General features: G+C 44.5%; 1 protein-coding gene across 5 annotated transcripts in view; it reads right to left on the bottom strand.

Moving 5' to 3' along the window:
* CHD8 (chromodomain helicase DNA binding protein 8) overlaps window positions 1-22,180 on the bottom strand; it is a 116,096-nt gene extending 93,916 nt beyond the window's left edge. For 3 of the 5 annotated variants that reach the window (XM_073631569.1, XM_073631597.1, XM_073631605.1), the window contains exons 1-2: window positions 22,055-22,180; window positions 2,040-2,869 (exon numbers count right to left, since the gene is read on the bottom strand). In XM_073631569.1, the coding sequence (XP_073487670.1) occupies window positions 2,040-2,717 (678 nt within the window). In that variant the 5' untranslated portion in view covers window positions 2,718-2,869; window positions 22,055-22,180. Of the gene's footprint in view, window positions 1-2,039; window positions 2,870-9,553; window positions 9,698-22,015 lie in introns of those variants that run through there. The other 2 variants (XM_073631577.1, XM_073631587.1) reach the window with 2 other exon arrangements.
* Window positions 22,181-24,167: the final 1,987 nt, after the last annotated feature.

Here is a 24,167-nt window from a genome sequence, read left to right as displayed (position 1 = left end):
GCCGTCTATCATAGGAGGCGGGACTTTGTTACAGCGGCTGCTTAACAATTCAGCTCCGGCACAGAGGGAGATCGCCGCTCTGCATGAGAAGGAGAGGAGGAGGGAGGGGAGGACTCTGACTGGGGCGCGCCAGGATGACACCCCCGCAATGTGGGCACCCGTGGCAGACCACCCCCTTTTCGGTGCCATTATCGGCACCTCTCTCTTTTTTCGGCTGCATGGAAAAAAAAAAATTAAAAATTTTGGCCGAAATGTCGGTGCACCTCTAGTAAGTATAGCATGTTTGTTATTTTTAATCAAAATGAACAAAAAAAAAAACAAAACAAAAAAAAAAAAAACACAAGACTTTAGTATCACTTTCAGTATAGGTGTGGTCAATTTAGTGCGTTTAGAGAAAAAAAATTCAATTCTGTGCACTCAGGATCTGAAATTCGAAATGCAGCTAAACAAATGTAAAACACATCTAAAAATATGCCAACATTTTTGGTCAGTTAAAAAAAAAAACAAAAAACAAAAAAAACCACACGCCCCTCCACCCCCCGTTGAAATGCATTGAAAACGCAGCAAGAACGCATCATTAACGCACCCATGTTACATTTTTTATGTGGTTTTTGAGTCACGTAACATATGAAAAACAGACCATAAGCACAGTTAAAATCGCAGCAAAATATTTTTTTCCCCCCCATCTCTTAACGGCAAAATGCTGATAACACAATTTTTGGCTGATGTTTTTCGGCGGGAGCCGAAATTTCGGTGCATCTCTACGTACGGCATTTGTCAAAACAGTCCGGGGGTCGGGGGACAGAGCCCCCCTCCCTCAAAGTCCCAACCCCCCTGTTTTTACATTTTGGCACGCTGTTTTTCTTCTTCTTCACTTTTTATTGTCCACTTTTTACAAATCAGCTGCAAGCGGGGAAGCCCGCTGACACCTGACGAGTCAGCAGTTGTTATGGATGCAGCAGCCGGCTCCTTAGCAACCAGCTCAATGCGGTAAATTCCCGCATTAAGTAACCGCTGAATTGAGCAAATCTCGCATTCAGTATTGAACTACAAATTCTTAGTGAATTGAACACTTGCATACAGCACTTGTTACACCATTCGGTATTTTAATGCATATTATTAGCCGTTATTTAACTCTTAGTGAAATGACCCCTATATTACCAAAAGTACTTGGCCGCTTGCCTTTACACGCACATGAACTTTAATGTCATCCAAGTCTTAGTCCGTAGGGTTCAATATTGAGTTGGTCCACCCTTTGCAGCTATAACAGCTTCAACTCTTCTGGGAAGGCTGTCCACAAGGTTTGGGAATGTTTGACCATTCTTCCAGAAGCGCATTTGTGAGGTCAGGCATTGACGTGGATGAGAAGGTCTAGCTCGCAATCTCTGCTCTAATTCAACCCAAAAGTTGAGGTCAGGACTCCCACCAAACTCACACATCCATGTCTTTGTCGCAATCTTGCCCGAGCCTGGATCGGCTCTGACGTCAGCAGGCTTAAGCCCGCTGTTTGCTGAAAACAGGTCCCAGGAGTGTAGAACAAACTGCACTCATGTGATCCACAGAAGTAGTGCAGCCAAACAAGCTTTGGCTGTACTTCTCCTTTAAACAAAAATAAAGGGTAGGGCTGAACAGTGACTGATCACTGTGATAACCAATCGGAGGCTATCACAGCGATCAGGTGCTCGGGAACTGGGTCTCCTGGTTTCAGATCATTAGTATAAGACTAGTGGGGCTCAGTGAAAGCAAAGTCTCTGTGCTGGGAGAGCACTGTTTACAGGAACAGTTTTTTTTACCCTTTTGAGATAAAAGTTTTACATCGATGACAAGCTGACCATTGTAAGCATCCCAGTCAGTGTTAAATGCTTTGTTTGTCTCAACCCTCTGTCATTATTGCTGGACAACAACAAAAAAAATAGACTTCACTGGCCAGATCGACAGGAAAAGACAGCAAAAGAAAAAAAAAAAAAAAAAAAAAAGATACCTAAAATAGGAAACATACCAGAGGTCTATATAGTAAAGTGTATGAACATTTATTTTACCTGCTGAGGAGTGGACGTCAACGTGACTGCCGGTTTGATGCTTGTATTGCCATCAGTAGTTGCCGATGTGCGCACTGGTTGTAACAATAACTGTCGAACAGGTCTGACTGCACCAGGATGTCCTGCTGGACTTGGAACTTTGGCCAGCACTGTATTCCCAGATACGATGGATACCCCAGGTCTCAGCTGGGTTCCTGTAAGCACCTTAGCAATGGTCACTTTGCCTCCATTAGCGGTCTGTCCAGGAGTTAGAGTTTGAATTTGTGTCACAGGAACACCACCAACAGTCATTCCTGGTGGTGCTTTTAGAATCATAATTTTAGGAGCTGTAGGCGCAGCTGTTGTAGTTGTTGCTGTGGTTACAGTCAAGGGTGTGCCCATAAAAGGGTTTCCTTGGTTCAGAGGTTCCTGATTGATGGTTGGTTGAGAGGGAAGCACTGGTTCTGGTGGGAGAATAGGTGCACGATTTTCTGGCAGCACCTGAGGCTGGATTCGCTGACTTACATGTGAAATTGCTTGTTCCGGTCCTCTATCTGTTGTGAACTGCTCTAAAACACTGCCTAAGCCAAGAGCTTCATCGATAGTATCTGGTCCATCTCTGGTAAATGAGTCACTAGTTAGAGAATCCAACCCAAATAGGTTAGGGTCATCAAAAAGGTCCATTATCGGGTCCGCCATATTTGGCGCCTATAAAAAAAAAAAAAAAAAAAAAAACAACACGGCGGGGAAGGCTAGTAGCCTTCCCCTTCGGAAACAGAGCAAAAAAGATAGGACCTTAGTCACTCAATGTCACGGGACGATGAAACAATGAACAAAGCCAGGATAATACTCTGCAAAAAGAAAAAAAAACACACATATTAACACATTTGATAAAGATTTTACATTTACATCACTTTCTTTTACATTCCCTATGACAGGAATTTTAAAGGATAAGTTCACCTTTTGTAACATGTCACACCCAGTTGAGTGCTGTGGTAGTTAATTAAGTGTTCCTGTCATGGTCAGACAGATACAGTCTGCAGGACCCAAGCATTACACCCACAATCTGCTGATTGTTGGTGCAATTCTTTACAGGTTCATTACAAAAAATAAATGCTTTTTTTTTTTACATGCAAAAAAAAAAAAAATTTTTTTTAAATGTGCCTTTATTTAATTTTTTTTGTAATTAATCTTAATGATCTTGAAGTACCATATTTATCGGCATATAACACGCGCTTTTTTCTCCTGAAAATCAGGGTAAAATCGTGGGTGCGTGTTATAGGCCGATCCCCGCCGATTTTGTGTCATCGGAGAGATTGCGGCAATTGCCGCGGTCGCCGCCGACATACACAGCAGTGGGTAGATTCAAATATGGCGCCGGGACTGCAGGGATTCGTCGGAGCCGAGATACACATACCCGAGTGTTCTCAGCTTTTTTCGGCGCCGCCGTCACGCCCAGTCCCACCCCTTGGACCTGTGTTATGTCCATGATAGGGCGGGACTGGGCGTGACTGAGAACCGCTGAAAAAAGCCGAGAACACTCGGGTATGTGTATCTCGGCTCCGACGAAACCCTGCAGTCTCGGCGCCATATTTGAATCTACCCACGGCTGTGTATGTCGGCGGCGAGTGCACAAAGCTGCACTGACATGGCTGGATTGGGGCAAAGCTGCACTGGGGCAAGGCTGCACTGATCCCCACACACTGACTTCCTTGAATTTTGCGACACGTAATCACTATGCCCTGTGGGTAAACACTGCTGTGCCACACATTTCACAGAGGTGCTGAGAGGGGAAGTTTCAGGAGGTGGAGGTAGTACAGGAATCACTGCTTGAAGGCAGCAAGGTACCATGGGATACGTAGTCCTTAGGAATTGAAAGTAAACATCAGAGAAGCTACAAAACATGCTGGGAATCCAGGAAATTGTGGAAAATGATGGCCAGCAAATAGGCAGCACTTACATCATGAAAGGAGTTTTTTTTTTCAAGTAAGCTTCTATTGGATTGCCAATGGTAACCATTTTTGGATTGCTCTTACAATGCTTAGGTTACAAACTGAAAGTGTAAGCTGTGACCAAAAACTCCTTTAGCCTAGGTTCACACTAAAATATGGTGCAGGCAACCTGCAGTGCAAACTGTGTGAGTGTGTGCGTTTCCTGCACCACATTCAAACCACACTGCCCTTGCAATCCACAGCAGGTGCCAGTGTAGTCTTAACACCCCCACCAGGTACCTGGTTTTGAAATCCCCACCTGCTACACCTTCAATGAATGCCAGAGCTGGGTGTAAAAGATGGGTATAGTCAGGCTCTGGTGATGAGAGCCTGTGACGGCCCATTAGTGCTATAAACTCCATTGCCCTGAAAGATTACAGCTATGTGGGTGGGTGGGGGTCATGGACAGAGGATTTTAAATAAAAGAAGTGGCATCAGCACAAGGGACACATCCTACTAGTTCATTTTTTTCTTATCGTTGGCTGCATCTAGGCTTTTAAAAATAATTATTATTATCAGTGGCTACTGAGAGGTAGAATGTACTCATTACTCAGGAACCCCGATAGAGAAAACTGCTCTAGTCAGTGTTCATGTCAACCACACAATCTGGGTGAAAATGAGATTTTGAACACTATTTTTTTTTCTTGTGGTGTCTATATCATTTTGTATTTTGAGGTTCTTTTTAACCACTACCGGACACTTTCTCCCCCTTCCTGCCCAAGCCAATTTTCAGCGCTGTCACACTTTGAATGCCAATTACTCAGTCATGCAATGCATATATTTCTTTGTTTCTGTATAAAAGTCAATTTTTCTTCATGAATTTAAGCCAAATTGTATTCTATGTTTCTTTGTTAAAATAACCCAAATCAGTATATAAAATATGGGTATATATTTTTTTTTTTTCTGAAAATTGCTCAGTCCTGATGTACTGACGGGCTCCCATTTCTTGATGCCCTAAAATGTCAGGACAGTAAAATACCCCTCAAATGACCCCTTTTTAGAAAGCAAACAACCCAATATTAAAAAAAAAAAAAAAAAAGAGAGAAGGAGACATGCAGAGTTTTTTGAAGTTGTAATTTTTTTGTTACAATTTTTTTTGAAAATGAAAAAAAAAAAAAAAAAAAAAGTTTTTTTTTGTTTGCATGCTATCACCATAGCAGTACATCATATGACTGGTGTGGCGGTGATCAGGGACACCGACTGGTTACAGTATTTGAAAAAAACTAAAAAATGTTTTCTTCCTTGTTTACAATTTTTTTTTTTTTAATTTTACATACTGTGACCAAAGCAGCATGGTGTTCACCATTGTGAAACCGTATTGCTCTAGGGAGGCGATTAGGATTTTTTGCTTTACTATGATTGCTTATTACAGAGATGAGCCAATTACTGTTATAAGGAATCACTTTTGTGAATGGCATCCATTCATGTACCATTGTGTGCTATTGTGAAAACTGTGACTGACTACAGCTATCACATGGTACAGGTCCCTTGTGATTGGCCCCTGTACCATGTGATCATAATGAATGGCTGTGAATGAAAGGCTTTGTGTACTATTGGCAAATGGCATGTGATCGCTGTGATTGGTACTGGAGCCAGCCTGGTACAACAATCGATCTTCTGCTGTGGCCAGTGGAAAAGGCAAGTGACAGATTGTGCCACTGTGTGCCCCCTTGCATACCCTTGGCCTCCAAATTCTCCAGAGTGCAATACAATCGAGCATCTGTGAAGTTTGCTGGAAAAACAAGTCAGATCCATGGAGGCCCCACCTCGCAATTTATAGGACTTAAAGCAGTATTAAGCCCAAAAGCAAACATTATATTGTAGCCTGCCAATTCTTAGAAATAATGGGGTAGATTTACTAAAACTGGAGCACTCAGACACTAGTGCAGCTGTGAATGGTAGCCAGCTTCTAACTTCAGCTTGTTGAATTAAGCTTTGGCAATAAAACCTGGAAGCCAATTGGTTTCTATGCAGAAGTGAGTGTAACTTTGCACTCTCCAACTTTAGTAAATAAACCCCAATGGCTATATTAATTTTTTTTTCTATGCTTTATTTCCTTTATGTTCATCTGGCGATCCAGCCAGTAAGTCTGTTTTTCAAAAGAACAGAGGTCTAGTGGAGTTTGTTCCTGGGCAGGTTATGATGGGTGGCCATAATGTAATTGCGGATCGGCAAATAACTATTTTTTTAATACATTATATATGCAAACCATCATCCCACCTTAAAGCTGAGTGCAATCTGGTACGCAAATATGCTCCAAGGCCCACCTGCCAAGAAGCCGCATATTTCAGTGGAAAATTTCCAATACAATGACTGGGCCACTGAATGTTAGATCGAAAGAACGTTTTGATTTTGCCAATGGCTGAGTGCGCTGATCAGAGTGTTCTGGTGGGGGTCACCCCCCTGTCAGAGCAAAACAGCTCAGCGGGGGGAGATCGCTGTACTAACCCTCAGATCGTTAGTACAGCAGCTTCGACCAGAGTTGTCAGGTTTTTTTTCTAATGAAATTAAAAAACTGTTACTGTGTACCAGGCTTTATTGGTCAGCTGCTTTTATTGACTGAGTGGGAATGACGTCAATCCCATGCATGCACGGGAGTTCAGTCAGATTCAGCTCTGCCAGAATTGTACAGTAAACTGCGCATGCGCAGCTCACTACAGGGGTGGGCAGGCAAGTAACTATAATGCAGAAAAGACAAAGCATGTCTCTCCTGCATTAAAATTTCTGCCAGTTTGCCCTTTTTTATTTTTGGTATAAAGGTTCTACTTTAAGGTAAAAAAAATAATTTTAGAGTATAAAACCACCCTAACAAAAAAATATAAACAACTTCTTCTGCTACTTATTATACCAATGTTCCTTATGAAAGAAAAGCTGCAAACTGCATAAAGTTTAAGGTTTTTTTCTTCATTTTAGGTTAAGTAAAGGAGGATTATAACTGTCATATTTGTTTTCGCCATGTGTCATATTGTGGAGATTTCCCTTCACTTGCTGTTCCATAGCCAAAAAGGAGTGAGAGGAAACTCCTGCAAATTAAGGGAATTCCTTGGGAACCCCCAGGTCACCAGAACTAGTGTCCATATCAGAGGATTTCCGCTCTATTACTTTTCTGGGGACAACCCAAAAACTTCAGATTTCCTTTTACTTTCACTTTCAATGATAATGGTAAACAAAATCGAGAGGGTGAATCTCCTTATCGGGAGCACAGACAGCAAAAAACTGAGAAGCTGTCTTATCCCCCTGTACTCTATCCAAAACTAAAAACAAAAGTTTTGCCTTTAGTTACACTTTGAGAACAGAAGACCAGAAAGGTGCACAAGGACTGTATCCTTCAATAATGGATAATTATAATGATTGCCACCTTTGAGCAAAAACACCAATGTACAACAAATGTAAAAACATGAGATGAATGTTAATGAGAAGTTCATACAGAGGCCACTATTTTGTAGAAGTGGTGGTTATCCTCTACACTGGGGATCAGCTACCAGTAGATCACTGACAGGTGACTAGTAGATCACAGTCTGGGCTTGCTGTCCCACCATCCCAGAGGATCAGAGTGCAATGCAGAGAGACTATTAGTAAAGCTGGATATGTAGTAGGAGGGGCATAAGCCTCTGTAGTGCTGGCTCCTATTCCATGTGGAGTGATACCAACTGCACTCCACCTCTTATCCCATCTAGCATTCTCCAGAGTGGTGCCAGTAGCAGGAAAGAAGAGATCTTCAGGTCAGTGTGAAGCAATACACTGGGCATAATAGTATAGGGCTGCTTTCACACTGATGTGCTGCGGTTTACCCACACCACGGGTGCAGGGCTGTGTACCTGCAGCTTTCCTGCGCTTAGCCATAGACTTCTATTATACCCTGCAGTTTTGGTGCATTTTCTGAATGCAGGAGCTTTGGTGCACTTTCAGAAAGAGCACCACGATTGCAGTATATAATAGAAGTGAATAGCAAAGTGCAGCTCACCCAGGAACGTCACAAATGCACTGCTCTGCACCTGCGGTACAGGTAAACCGCAGCACATCAGTGTGAAAGCAGCCTTATAGGGAGCTCAGCACAGTAAGGGTTCATTGACATTTGTAGTTTGGGGGTAATAAAACTCCATAATTAAGACTTTTACCACCCCACTGCACCCCCTTTAGCTGCAGTGGCCAGGGGTGTACACATGTCGCAGCAAGAGAGTTACACACTCGGTCACAGTTGGTGTACTGCTGCAATCTTGTGCAGTACAGCAAACAAGGTGTGAAAGCAGGCAGCGTTGTGTTGCTTTCTCATCAGCTGCTTTAACCCTTTGGACCCCAGAGAAGTACACAGTTGCAGGGCGATTGCAGAGGGGTCCTATTTACCTGAATGGGTCGCATTTAGCAGGCAATGGAGCCAGCCAAAAGCAACAGGGGGTTTAATTACTGCTGTGGCATGTGTACACTTTTGGTTGCTGCCTAAGCAGCTAAAATGGGGTAGGGATTGGGGTGGTAAAACCGTGACTCAACCGCAAGGGTTTACCCCCCCCCCCAAACTTTGAGTGAACAAGCCCTAAGGGTGCTGCAGACAAATGCAACTAAGGGCTCATTCACAAGTGCAGCAGGCACTGCTGCTCCTCTGAAAAGCAATCCAACTGTGTTTTTACAGGTGGTGAGGAGACAATACCTTGCCACCTGATTTAAACCCATGATTGCCCCACAATGCATGCAATTGCAATATGGTAGTATGGCAATTAGAGGTTTAAATCAGGTGTGAGGAGGAGATACTGTACCTGGTGATCTTGGACTTCTATATTGTTCAGGTAGATCTCCACCACTTTAAAGATTTACCTATAATAAGGCACACCTATATGTAGTGAAAATATCTCCTAAACGCGTACCGTTTAGGAGAGATTTACATCACTGGCACACATGCTCTGAAGGATCGGTCATGGGTGCCGTTCCTTCCGAGCCCCCTGCCGTAAACTGCTGCTCCTGGACGCATGTACGGGAGTGAGGTCATCACAGCTCCAGCCAATCACAACACTGGAGCCTGCAAACTCAGAAGAAACTATAGGGAAGAGCCGTCTCAGCGGTGTGTGGGCATCCCTGGAGGGCTTCGTTCTAAGGTGAGTATTTCATAATGAGCTAGTATGCAATGTGTACTAGCTCATTATGCCTTTGTCTTTTATTCCAGAGTTTACAACCTCTTTAAGAATGCCTACCCCTGCTCTACAACCAGTTCACAACCATGATCCCTGACAAGTGGCTTAATACGATTCTTCTGCGGTCCAGCAATCACATTCTTGTCCATATCAGCACACAGATGATCTATACACATACATATTATGGGATGGACATGCACATGTGGCTAGCACCTTACCTTCTACCTATTCATGCTGTAAAGCAGGCCTATTACCCCCATGGCATTATGATCATATCTGGATGCATTACATCGTATGTATACATAGAATATTGGTGTAACAGTAAGGACCTGAGTGTGTGTGTGCCCATTCTCCTATCAGTGCCCCTCTATGATCATACACCCCCAATGTAATAGCAATAGTCGGCCCCTCGTGCACTTACTTGCTGTCCAGATGAGCTGTTTACAAACTAGCCAAGTATACACATGTAGCAGTCCCCCGGTCACACACATGCTGCTGCACACTGAGCTCTCTCCTCCCCATACAGATACACACGGTGCAACCTAACCCAGCAACAGGCCCCGCCCACACTGCTCGTGCCGCCGCTTTCCGACTCACTGGCTCCATGCATAGTCAATCATGTACGGCACCCAAAGACTAAAGCTAGGCTGAGAGCTTCGCCCCTCCTACCACACTGAGGCCTAGCGGTTTCCAAGGCAAGAGCGAAGCCAGCCTCGATTACAGGCGCCGGGGAATGAATGAAAGCCGGGAAAGAATCAGGTGACGGACCTGGATAGCCCGGAGCGCTCGGCTCCGGCCCGCCGCTCTACTTCCTCCGGCTGACCGAGGAAGGCGGGGCTCTGTGCCTAATAATAAAGGGTTAACGGAGACCGTACACACCTCAATACATACAGCGTGTGACCTACAGTAATACATAGCAACCGGTGTGACAACACTGCACTCCTTATAGAGGAGGACAAACAACCGCCTGAGCCACTACAAGAGCAGAGAAGCTGTTATTAACAATCACCCCCAATGTGGGCGCTTCAGTTCTATAGAACAGGGACGGCATAGCTCACAACTGTCCCTGATTTTAAGGGACTGTCCCTGATTTGGAGCAATGTCCCTCATTTTGATCTGATCCATACAGATGTATAAAATGCACTTTTCATCTATCAAAAAGTGTTTTTCCAGCGCTAAACCTTTCATCTGATTTCTAAATTGCTGCATTTGTAAATTCCAAAAGCCAATATAAAGGAATAGTAGTGGTAAAAAGAGCACCTGTGGGTTTAACCAATCTTGTTTTTTGTACAATTCTCTTTTAAGGGGTGTGTCCTATGCCTGCATACTTTTACAGATAGGTGTCCATTCCCATCTCAAAAAGTTGGGAGGTATGGGGAAGGGGTACATCCCCACCACTGTTTTGTTTCCATGTCCCATTGTGGAGATTTCTCCTCACTTCCTGTCCCCTAGATGAATCAGGAAGTTACTGAAAATGTCTAGGTTCACACTTTAACCACCTGCCCACCAGGCAAATTTCAGCACTCCTCTGCTACATGTAAAAATCAATTTTTTTTGCTAGAAAATTACTCAGAACCCCCAAACACACTAATATATATAATATATTATATATATGTAAACATCTCTTGTAATAGGAATGATGTGTGACAGATCCTCTTTATGGAGAGATGTGGGGTCTATAAGACCCCACATCTCTCCTCTAGGCAGGAAAGGCTGAGATTTAAAAAAATAATAATTCACGAACCTAGCCTTTCCTGCCGAGTCCCCGGGTATGTTTACTTCCGCCGGCCCAGACGTGACGTCATAACGTTGCGCCCGGGCCTCAGAGAATCAGAGATTTCCGGGGGCCATCTGTCCCTCAGAAAGCTCTATGGCTAACTTCTGCCGGCGGAGGATTCCTTAATCCATAAAACATAATTCAGATATCAATCTTTTCCGCTGTTCAGCCGCTTGATCGTTCCTACAGGCGGCGGGGGGGGGGGGGGGGGGGGGATCCCCCGCTGCCTGTAGGAACGATCAAGCGGCTGAACAGCGGAAAAGATTGATATCTGAATTATGTCTGTAGCTGCAGGCGTCATTCAGATATCATCACTGAAAGCCCAGGACTTCGAGCGTTGGCAAATGGTTAAAGTGGTAGTAAAGTCTTTTTTTAAAGTTGTACCTACAGGTAAGCCTATAATAAAGCCTACCTGTAGGTACAGTGACTAGCTCCTAAACTTGCAGTGTTTAGGAGATATTCACCCAGCATACAGCCGGTGACGTCACCAGCACATGAGCTCTGGCCACTCTTCCAGGGGTAGAGCCGTTCCAAAGCACTAGTCTGCTCAGTGCCCTACTGCCTGTCCTGCTGTCACTCTGCAGCGGCAGGACGGGGGGGGGGGGGGGGGAGAGAAGTGAACATTTTTTCAAATGAATGTATTATCAAATGTATTTATTAGTTCAGTAAAGTTTAACGTTAAAATAAACAGAGTTCTTTAAAATGTATTATGTAATTATATGCAGTGTTATATGGGGAAAAAATTATTCAAGTAGGGATACAACACCAACCCTAGTGACGCCACTGCAGCACACCACAATGCATTTTACTGCACAGCCTCGCTTTCCATGAAAATCCAAGGAGCACTGTATGAAAAGCCCACACACCCCAAAATCCAATCACCTACATAGGCCTTTTAGAAATAAAATTAAGGAAAGAAAAATGACCTTACGCCCAGCTTATGAGAGGTGCAGCTGATGTCACCATGCCTTACTGCTAACCCCTAAGAAAGCTGGGTGCACAAAAAACCATAAGGATGTGCCCCTGGATTAGCCCAGAGCCCATTCTCACATAATTAGAACACTGCAGCTATCCCAAGAGGCACACAGAGGTCACCTCCTATACCACCCAGAAAAATATTGGAAGCCAGCACTAGAAGATGAGCATTTTTCTTAAAATGGAATTAGGCCTCTTGCACATGGAGGCCTAAAAACACTACATTTTTTTCTACGGATCTAACTGCAGACCATTGTTTTTAATGGGCATGTACACACTGCTGCATAAACTTGCTCTGTATATAGATCAGTAGGAAAAAACTGCATTGCTGGACAGTACTTTACACATATGACACCCCAAGCAAAGCTAGAAGAATTTTTATGTACATGCGAATGCACATGTATTATACAGTACATCCTTGTGTTTTTACGCAGGAATTTTCTTCCAGGATTCTGATGTTCATATATCAGTACCCTTAAGGTCTGAAAAGGGTCACCTCTGCTCCAGAGGTGATGAGAGGACTGTGAGCTCCCTGACCAGCACCATCTTTTTCCAGGTAGGATGGTCAGCATGGCATGATTTAACTCCCACACAGAGGCACAGGAGTTTATACCAGCCTCAAGGTGTGCTGAGAATATACATGGACCTGTGCATGTGCACCTCAGTATAAAATCCTAAAGAAAATTGTGAACAGGTATGTTTTTTTTTTGTTTAAATTAGACCTCACACACACAGGAGGTTTTCTAAACTCACCTCTTGGCAGCAGCGTTTTGACAAAAAACGCCTGGTGTTTGTAGAAGTGTGTAACATGTTTACCCACGTCAAGCATTTGGGCATTCATTTATTTCATTGGCCAGAAAGAAATATTTTTTTCTGGCCATTGAAATTAACACTCAAGTGCTAAATGCGCCTAGTGTTAATGCACGTTTACAAGCCTCAATCGTTTTTTTCTGCCCAAACTGATGCTCCTGCAGTGGGGTTTTTTCCCTGCCTTTAAATCTCTATGTGTGCATGGACACACGGGCTAACATGCAGGGGATTTTAGAAGCAGGAACAACTAAAACCTGCCAGATGCCCCTTTGGAGCAGCTGTAAAAAGGTCGTGTGTGTGTGTGTGATGCAAATATCAACTTCCTTGGTGTAAACCTTGTCAGAATTATCACTGTCTGAGGACCTATGTTATGGGTAAACCAAACGTTTACCAGCCCTTAAATGTGGTGACTGCATTACTCACTTCAGGATCATACCAGTAAAAAAAAAAAAAAAAAAAAAAATCTATGGAGGGGCAGCATTGTCATCCAGGATAGGACTGTGTAAGAGCTACAGGCTACTTCCCCTCCTCTATGACATAGGGGGAGATGTTCTGTAGTCCACAGAGGTGAACTTCGGGCCAGTAACACTTTGAGATTTCAGTAAGGCAGTTAGAAGCTCAATGGATTTATGGCAAGACATTTTCCTGCATGTATTCAACAAATATAACAAAACTCTTTCAAATATTTAACAAGTCTAAAGAGCACAAGTTCATTTTTTTGGGTTGACACAACACCAGTCAAAACTTCTGTATAGATCTGGGGAAGGTAACATCTGTTTTTTGGCCAAGGCTTCATTGGGAAGAGACTTTCCCCTTCACTTCCTGTGCCACTGAATGTTGTCACACAAACAAAAATCTCCAACAGTGACACAGACAGGGAAAAATGCTGATGGGGTTTATAAACTACACCTACTGCCTTCATGTTCTCCCTGTGCCCATGTGGGTTTTCTCCGGGTACTCCGGTTCCCTCCCACACTCCAAAGACATGCTGGTAGGATATATTGGCTCCTGTCTAAAATTGGCCCTAGTGTGTGTATGTATGAATGTGAGTTAGGGACCTTAGATTGTATACTCCTTGAAAGCAGGGACTGATTGTGAATGTACACTATAAATGAGATGCGCTGAGGAAATTGACGACACTATAGAAGTATCTGAAATAATATTATTATTATCCTACTTGAAGCAGAACTCGATATACAGCTAAAGATATGCAGAAAAAATACATATACTGTATAATAGAGCTGCACGATTCTGGGTAAAATGAGAATCACAATTTTTTTTCTTAGAATAAAGATCACAATTCTTGTGGCGTAACATCTTTCACATTATACAAAAATATTGGGCTAATTTTTTTTTTTTAATTCATTGACGTGTATTTTTTCCTAAAAAATTGCATTTGAAAGACCGCTGCAAAAATACAGTGCGACATAAAATATTGCAACAATCACCATTTTATTCTCTAGGGTCTCTGCTAAAATTATATATTATATATATTTATATTATGTTTGGAGGTTCTAAGTAATTTTCTAGCAAAAAATACTGATTTTAACTTGTAAGCAACAAATGTCAGAAAGAGGCTTAGTCTTTAAGGGGTTAAACTGCCCTCATTTACAGACCGAAGTTCACTCATTTGATCAAAAAGAACCAAATGATACTTTGTTTATAGTTATCTCCCAGCGCTGACAATGTTAATAAACATTTGCTGGCTTTTTTTTTTTTTGATAGCTGAGTAAGCAGAGAATTTGTTACATGAATGAATTGTTGGAATTGCTGGATTAGGATGTGGTGGGGGTGGGAGTTGAATCGAGATCATGATTTTTTTTTTTTTAACGATTAATCGTGCAGCTCTAAATATATAACAGTAGTTTTATCCGCTCAAGGATTTGCATTTCTGTCCTTCCAATCCTGGGATTTACACTGTTATGACACACAGCAGAGCTCTGTCTAGCAGGGCAGGAGACTTTATTTTTCTCTGCTGCAGTTAAAGTGGTACTAAACCCTTCTATTCTTTTAAGGCCAAGGAAGCTGCCTTCTTAGCCTCCGTTTAATCTGCAACTGCCATGGTGTTGCACATGTACTCAATTATACCACCAGCCATTTGATGGTTTGACAGTTTGAAAACACAGGTGTGACAGTTAGCAATTCTGGCATGCCAGGAATGTAACTGTTTTTTGAAACCCTTAAAGCGGAGTTCCACCCAAAAGTGGAACTTCCTCTCATTTGTCGTCCCCCCCCTGCCCCCAATGCCACATTTGGCACCTTTCGGGTGGGAGGGGGGAGCGGATACCCGTCTGACAGGTATCCTGTCCCCACTTCGGGGAGTCCGGGTCGTGGTAAATTACATCACATCTTGGCTCTCTCCTCCTTCCCCAGCCGCCGGGCCAGTAGGAGAGCACAGCGGTCCCTCACGCATGCACAGTAGGGACCCAGCGTGAAGCCATAATGCTACACTGCCACGTTCCATTACACGCAATGGCGGTGGTAGCACCTGACAACTGATGGAAACATCAGCTGCAGTGCTGACATCCCTGGACTCCAGGACAGGTAAGTGTCCGATTATTAAAAGTGAGCAGCTACAGTATTTGTAGCTGCCAGCTTTTAATTTTTGCAGGAGGTGAGCGGAGCTCCTCTTTAAATTGATGGGCTTAGTTCCACTTTAAGTAACACAGGTCTTATCCTCCCCCCCAGCCTGTGAATGGACAGTGAAAAAAGAAGCAGCAAACTGATGAGCTCCTCTCTCTGCCACTATGCTCGCTACTCCTATTAATGCGACCAATGTGAGCACATAAGCACTGCAGTACAATAGAGTGGCACTTTCTGCTGCTTCTATATCTTCCTTAAAGTAGAACTCCACCCCCCCCCCCCCCCACCACCACCATTTTGGATAGCGTAAGGGAGGGTATAACCCCTGTCAGTTTATTTTTTGCCATCTGTGAGATTTACCTTCCTTTCCTGTCCCATAGCCAAAACAGGAAGTGAGAAAATCCTTGCAAATTAAGGGGATGAGGTCACCAGAACTAGTATCCCCATTGGAAGATTTCCCCTCAATTACTTTTCTGGGGACAACCAAAAATTTGGCATTTTCTGTTACTTTCGATGATAATGGTAAACAGGACAAATAAGAGGGTAAATCTCCTTAACGGGGGCACAGACAGCAATAGAAACCTAATTAGGTCTTCTAAGGTGGTCCTTTATATTGGACCCCCCCCCCCCCAGACAAAAATGGGCATTATATTTTGGAAAGGGAGGAGGGTCATTTAATATCTTCTGCCAGCTCAGAGTTACGTTTAAATTGAGGAAGAGAATAGAATTGAAAATTGCTCATTATCGACCTCAAGACTGAGTGGATATCATTACAACACAGGTTCTCAACCAGTGCTACTTATGATGGGTTTGGAGACTTCTTCCACTTCTTATAATAAATTCACCATGACTGTTGCAAATTTTAGCAGATACCGCTATTTTAAAAATAGTTTTGCAGTATTTTAGCAATTAAAATCATTTTGTCATGTAGGACAAAGTGCCAAGTCCTCGTAACAAGTCACCCCTCAAGCACTGCACTCTGGGAATAGGGAGAGAAGGTCACATGCCCCCCCCCAACATACTCACACATGTTGGATAATTCCTCAGCTCTCCTGCAAATGGACGCAGAGACAAGGGACCACAGCAAAGAAGAGTATCAGTAAGTGGGGAAGTAACCAGTAATGTAAAACTGTCACCTTGTCCTGAATAGACAAAGTGACAGATTATCTTTAAAGTGACCCTGTCACTTTCAGTTCAAACAACAATACACGCAGGAAGAGAGGCTCTATACGTACCTTTCCAGCATCTTATCTTGAAACACCCCTGCAATGCTCCTCCCTAGCTGCTGCAAATATTCGACCAACCAGATGAGTTGAATGCCTCCTGATGCATGCGGTGGAGTTGGCGGGAATTCACACACCTGGAAGTGCGGAATACTTGTGGTAGCTGGAGAGCAATATTACAGAAGAGTTTGCAGATACAGGAAACGTAAGTATAGAGCCTTGTCTTGTGGGTATTGTGATTTGTTATCACCCGGTAGTGACAGATTTACATTAACGCCCCTATTTCAAGCTTATCGTGAACCAGGAAATTTAGAGGCTTGTTTTGTATGTTTTTCACACATAACTTGTCATATAGAAGCAGAATTGTGAAATTTATGGCCTCAGACTTTTCAAGTGTTTTTCAGGCACTCCCATCTTACGGGCCAATGATGCACAATTCTGACCCACAGACCCTTCACGTGACACCATTCAGACATGAACATACCTATTGAAAATATAGTATTCTTCATATTGAGTGTTGCCCTGTTTCAAAAACAATGCAGCAAAACGCTAAAATGCATTAATAAACACTAGCAACACCACCTTTGGTCTTGAGGTTTTTCCACAATGGGAAAAAATAATTTTAAAGCTTTAAAAACATTATCAGCGCATTTTTTTCACGCTGCAGTCAAACTCAATGGAGGCGGCAGGTTCCGGTAAAGCCTAGAGAACGTGACGTGCCTTAAAGTGGAACTACATCTAATTAATAAAAGACTGCTAGCAGGCAATAACAAACGCCAAACTGCCTGCTCGCAGTTTTTTACTGAATGCACACTGAGCTGCGTATGCGAGAAAACTGTTATTCCCCAACCAGCCAATCAAGATGCTGAAAACCCGGCACCCTCTACAAACTGTGGAGAAGAGGATAGCAGCAGGCAAGGGATTTAACCGCTGCTTCAGTGGAAAGAGAAGGAGAGTATTTCTTGGAGTTTAGAGAAGTAATGCGAACGTCTATACTGCTCCATCCTTCTGTCATTGATTGATTTAATTACCTACTGCTTTGATGGGTGGTACAGGAAGGTTAAAAACATGTTTACATTTGCGTTGCCCTCTCAAAAGTGATCTGAGGTGCTTTTCAGCCACTAGCGGGGCGCTTTTAATCCCGCTAGCGGACGAATAAAGGGTTAAAAGTGCCCAATAGGCAGTTCAATGGGCATACACCGCTCCTAAAGCGCTGCAAAGATGCTGCTTGCAGGACTTTTTTTAATGACCCGCAAGCACACCGCTCCAGTATGAAAGCACTTGGGCTTTCACACTGGAGTGACAGGAGAGGCGCTTTACAAGTGCTATTTTTAGCGCTATAGTGCCTGTAAAGTGCCTCAGTGTGAAAGTAGCCTAAAGGACAGGAGGGTTTCAATCTGTCAGCAGATCTACAAACTTGGCAGTGCCTAAAAATGGAGAGCAACTAAGCATGTGCAGAGCAGGGTGAGAGCGTTCATTACTGGATTTTAAACAGTATAGGCAATTATTTTTAATGTTTTAAGTAGCTAGACTTTCACAAGGGGGCAGCCTGAAGTGATCTATCAGGACTTCATTTTCTGACTAAAGTTCCTCTTTAATGCAGGGAATACAGTAAAGCTGAAAACGTTTAAACTTAAAGTGGTGCTCCGCCCAAAAGGGGAAGTTCCGCTTGTTTTCCTCCTCCCTCCCTCTGCTGCCACATTTGGCATCTTTCAGGGGAGTGGGTACCTGGTTTTTATAGGTACCCGCTCGGCCACCCTCCTCCTTCCCCCGCCGGCAGGCCAATCACAAAGTGCACTGTGCTTCACACGTGCGCAGTAGGGAACCAGCTGTGAAGCCGCAAAGACTTCATTGCTTCATCCCTTAGCTGAGATTGCGGCGGCAGCACCTGAGAGCCGATTGAAAAATTGGCTCAGGTGAAGACACCACTGGATCCCTGGACAGGCAAGTGTCCTAATATTAAAAGTTAGCAGCTACCGTATTTGTAGTTGCTGACTATAATTTTTTTCTGAAGGAGCCTGGAGCTCCTCTTTAAGATCATGATAAAACTGGGGCTCAACCCCGTTCTTTCTGCCCTCTGGCCACTTGTTTTTGCCACAACTGAGCCCTGGTTCACACTATTGCGATGTGGGAACCAGCACGATTCCAGTGCGGGTTCACGCATCGCATCTCCCTCGCAGGCAGCTCACACTGCCCTCTGCGAACCACTGTGGGTGTGAATACAGCGTTAATGACACCCCCAGATCCGTTTGCAGATCACAGTACAAACTCAGACAGGAATCGGATTGCATGAATGTAAAAACCCATGTAATCCGATTCCACTGCAGGAAAAAAAATGGTTGCTGCAGCCTTTTATGCAATGCAAGTTCAGCCATAAAAACTGTATGGCTAAATTTGCATCGCACAGACATCGCATGTGATCTGCACAGCAATGCAGTGCGAATCAAATGCGATGTCTGTGTTCACAATAGTGTGAACCCAGCCTGAATGAGGCCTTAATGTGGCTCTAAAGTTTTCTTTACCTTAAAGCAGGAGTAAACTCATTGATTTAAAAGTTTCAAAAAAAAAGATACAATTCCTGCACATGCCGGGAATGTAACGGTCACATTGGTTGTGCTCTCAACCAAACTGTCAAACCATCCAATGGCTGGTGTCATAACTGATCACTTGTGCAGCACTATGGCAGTTAAAGATCAAACAGAGACCAAGATGGCAGCTTCCTTGGATGAAACCGATTGGAAGGTTTACTTCCACTTTAATGTATTCTCTGCATTACAGGGTTTGTTGAACCCCAAAAAAAATAATAAAAAAAGAGATTTCCTGGTCCCTTAAAGTGGTTGTACACCCTGTACAACCACTTTTACCTACAGGTAAGCCTATATTAAGGCTTACCTGTAGGTGCTGGTAATATCTCCTAAACCTCCACGGTTTAGGAGATATTTACAATAATGCCGTGCACTGAGGTCTATGGCTTATGCGCACTTTAGAAAGGGCAGATCGTGCTGTTTCTAAAGGGGGTCATGCCGTAACTGGCGGCTTCCGTGCGCATTTGCGGGAGTGATGTCACGCGACTCCGGCCAGTCACAGAGCCGGAGTTCGCGGTCCCGGAAGGAAGAGGGGTGAAGATGGACGCTCCCTGCCAGTGTGGACAGCGGTGACATTGCAGGCTTCGTTTTCAGGTAAGTGACACATAATGGGCTACTATGCGGTGCATAGTAGCCCATTATGCTTTACCTTTGCAGGGAAATAAAGAATAAGTAAAACCCAACAGGGTTTACTTCCTCTTTAAAGCAGATTACACAGCACAGTGCTTGTGCTGTGTAATCTGCCCCCCCGCTAAACTGTAAAAAAAAAAAAACCTCCCTGAACCTGCCACTTCCTGTATCCCCTCTCTGTACTGACCACGGTGGTCAGGGATGCTGTGCCCTGACCACCGTGGTCAGAGTGCGTCCCTCCGTCATATGCAGCTCTCCACTCTCTGCCTCCTCTCTGCCTGTCATCTCTGTCTCTGTCCACCCCCTGCCCCTGCTGCTATTAGTAAAATAAAAAAAAAAATGCTAAATGGTCCCTGCCAGCCCCTCTCTTATAGCCTGGCATAGCACACTGCATTAGTCTTATAAAAAATGAGCATTGTAAATACTGATTTAGCGCAATCTTCACGTGACTCTTGGCCAGTTTCCAGGGCTACTGCAGGAGAGATTGAGTGACCATGTGATCTCCACAGCTGATGACAGAGGGAGATCTCAGCCCATCCTGCAGAAGCCATATATATCGGATTTGAACAGCAGCTGCCAGTCATGTGACCGGCCTGAACATTGTTCTAAATAGGTATTTACAACACTCGTTTTTATAAAAAAAAGACTAATGCAGTGTGCTGTGCCAGGCTCTAATAGAGGGTCTGGCAGTGTTTGTTATATGGGTTAACAAACGCTTTAAGATAAAAAAAAAAAAAGAAGAAAACACTTTTGAATGTTGTTTCCCCCTCCCAATACCTACCTGAGCCCCATCTAGATCCAGTGCTGTGCCCAAGAGCAGAGGCTCTCTCCCTCCTAATTAGCCATGGAGGCAGCAGAGAAAGCCATTGGCTCCCACTGCTGTCAATCACAGCCAGTAGGGGTGCAACGGATCGTCACTGTTCCGTACGGGTCAATCTCCGCAGATCGGCACACCCGCGATCCGCAGAGCGCTCGGAGCGGCGGCCATTTTGGCACACCCGGCGGCAGCCGCTGTATCATCAGGAAGTGACGTTTCGTCGCCGCCATCTTGCTACACCCCACACTCCAGCACACTACTGTAATGATAAAGTGAGAAGGGGGCAAGCGGACATCTTGTTACACCCACCGGAGTTTTAGATTTAAAAGCTATTTTCCACACAAAACAGAACTTATATGCATAAATACAGTATTTGTAGATAGGAAAGACTGTTTAGATGTTAAATTTTAAAAGCAGCAGCAAACCTGCTGACCTTACACGGTTGCTAATGTGACAGAACACCTCTGATTTTCACATTTAACATTAAATGTGAAAATCAGAGGTGTTCTGTCACATTAGCAACCATGTAAGGTCAGCAGGTTTGCTGCTGCTTTTAAATTTTAACATCTAAACAGTCCGTCCGATTGACAAATACTGTATTTATGCATATAAGCTCTGTTTTGTGTGGAAAATAGCTTTTAAATCTAAAACTCCGGTGGGTGTAACAAGATTTGTCTTTTTTTTTTTTTTGCTGATCCGAAAATGATCCGATCCGAGACTCTGATCCGAGGATCGATCCGATCCGTGAGTTTTTTGATCCGTTGCACCCCTAACAGCCAGTGAGGAGGAAATGGGGCTGCACTGTGTATGTCTATAGAGACAGAGCACTCCCATAGGAAGCATGATATGGGAGCGATAGGCCATGGAGGATCCTAGAAAAGGAGGTTTGGGGTATTGCACAGGAGCAGGTAAGTAGTACATGTTTATTATTTTAATTTAAAAATAACTTCAGTAATGCTTGAATGTAGGCATGGGCTAGTTGACCTTAGGTGACCCTAGGGTTGGCACCTCATCCCTTTAAACTACACAGGTTCTGGGGCTAATTTAATGCAGATAAGGCACCAAGTGAGTTTAATTGCCACCTTAATCAGCCCCAGAACCTGTATAATTCATATTTGTTAGGGTTTAAAGCGATGAGGCGTCATTCTTAGGTTTCCCACCAGGGTATGGGTCCTATACAATCCAGGGGGCACTGCTGGATAACATCCATGGAGATGTAGAGGACACAAGTCCCAGATAAGAAGCTCGTATTACAGACAAAGCCGTATACAGTCCCCTCATACAGTGCTCCGAGTGAATGGTGACTAAAGGCTCCGCCGGTGTTCGGTGACGCTGCAGTCCCATCCCTCCCCCCTCAGGTACGATCCATTAGCCCATCCCCGCCGATCTAATCTCCCCGCAGCCTTACGACACGGACGTGTTAGGTGCGGATGTACATATAAGTGATTTCTGTCTGGGTCATACCCCCTCCCCCACGTCTCACCTGTGACCCCACTCCGTGACGTCAACGCCCCCGTCTCACCTGTGACGTCACGCTGTCCGGGTCTCGGCCGCTGTTGACCCTTTATGAGCTGGTCCCGGCTATGCCGAGCATGGACGTTCAGCGCGGTGCAGCTCAGCCTCACACCATTACGCATTACGTCATCCCGGCCTCCGTCAATGGTTGAACAAGTTCGCCGTCAAGTCCCGCCCCATGTGCGACTCCATTGGCCAGTGCGCACGTCACTCGAGTGAAACTATGCAACGTCAAAGCGCACAAGCTAGATTGCGCGCTTCAGGAAGTACCTACGGAAGAGAGGGCAGATGGCCCCTTCAGGCAGGGCTGCCCTACTAGTGCCTGATTGGAAATCAATCGTGGTTAAAAAAAAAAGACAGGCGCCCTAAATTGCAAGCCCTGTGATTAGCTTCTGCCATTAAAATGTAGCTTTCCGTTTCTATATATATATATATATATATATATATATATATTATATATAATATATATATATATATATATATATATATTAACAGATCAGATTTTAGCCCTGGTTTACATTGCAGCAATTTGGCATGCGGCAATGGCACTGTCTGAATCGGTGCAACGCCGCATGTGCGGCGCCGCACTGATTTCCAAAAGAAGTTTCTATTCCACTTTTGGTGACTTCGGGATGTGATTTCAATAGACATCTGTGCAGCAACCCACCCATATAGCAGACATCCCAACTCATTTCAGGGAGGTGGTGCTTCGCGCCCACAAATCCCCACCCCTCACGGCAAAATATTATTTAAATCACTTTTTCAATATTTTTTCACAGTACTTCTGGGAAAGGGGGTGGGTGGTATGTGGACAGTGTCAGTAGTTTTTTTTATTTTTAATAATTGATTTTTTTTACAATTTAATTTGCTTTTAATTTTTTTTTTCACAATGCTTTTTGGGGAGAGGGGGTTGGGGCAGTGGACAGTGTTGGTAGGGCAGGGGAGAGTGGTGTCAGTAGTTTTTTTATTTTTATTTTTTACACTTTTTTATTTTTTCAGAATTTTTTTACAATTTTTTTTAAATATTTTTTGGGGTGCTTTGGTGAGATGTCAGGGGTCTGAACAGACCCCTGACATCTCCCCTTTGAGACAGACATAGGGACTGAGGACACACATTCCCCAGTCCCTTTCTCAAAGCTAAAGATGAATGAACAGGAGACAGAGGCTCCTGTCCATTCATAAACTGAGCAGAGTAAACACAGTTCAACACAGTTTACTCTGCTCATTTATCACAGGACACAGGAGCGATCTCACTCGCTGTGGTCATTAACTAGTTCCCCCCCGCAGCCGGCAGGAGAGGAGGGGAGCCGGCTGCGGGGGACGAGGGGGGCCGGAGCAGAACAAGGGGGGGTGCAGAGAAGGACATGGAGGGGGCCAGAGGAGAACGGGGGTGGAGAAGGACATGGAGGGGGCCGGAGGAGAACAGGGTGGAAAGGGACATGGAGGGGGCTGGAGGAGAACAGGGGTAGAGAAGGACATGGAGGGGGCCGGAGGAGAACGGGGGTGGAGAAGGACATGGAGGGGGCCCCGGAGGAGAATGGGGGTGGAGAAGTACATGGAGGGGGCCAAAGGAGAATGGGAGTGGAGAAGTACATGGAGGGGGCCGGAGGAGAACGGGGGCGGAGAAGGACACGGAGGGGGCCCGGGAGGAGCACACAGAGCAGCTGGGGATGATCGGTGCGGCTGGAGGGACAGCTGTGATCACCGATCTCCCTGTATAGCTTTTTAGCTGACAGCTGCGGGAGGGAGAGAAGGAGAAGCGGCTGTCAGCTAAAAATCTATACAAAGGAGATCAGTGATCACAGCTGATTCCCGCCGCACCGATCATTCCCGGGGGAGCGGGAGGCGCTTGCGGGTGTGCGGGAGCCGCCGCAGAAATGCGGGTGTCTCCTGCACCTTCCGGGAGACTTGAGATGTCTGATATTGTTCCCGAAGTCGGGGACTGACATGCGGGAATGAAATCGTGCGAGTTCAGTTGAACTCGCACAATTTCATTCCCGCCGTCAGTGTGAACCTAGGCTTAGAAATTCTGCAGCGCCTGTGGAATCATTCCCACAAGAAATCACAGCATGTACATCAAAGTCTCCTCTTTAGCAATGTACCATAAAACAGTCTGTAGG

Source organism: Aquarana catesbeiana, linkage group LG01, assembly GCF_042186555.1.
Source record: "Aquarana catesbeiana isolate 2022-GZ linkage group LG01, ASM4218655v1, whole genome shotgun sequence".
NCBI lineage: Eukaryota > Metazoa > Chordata > Amphibia > Anura > Ranidae > Aquarana > Aquarana catesbeiana.
Note: the sequence above shows the minus strand (reverse complement) of the source record. Positions and strands in the feature narration are given on the sequence as shown.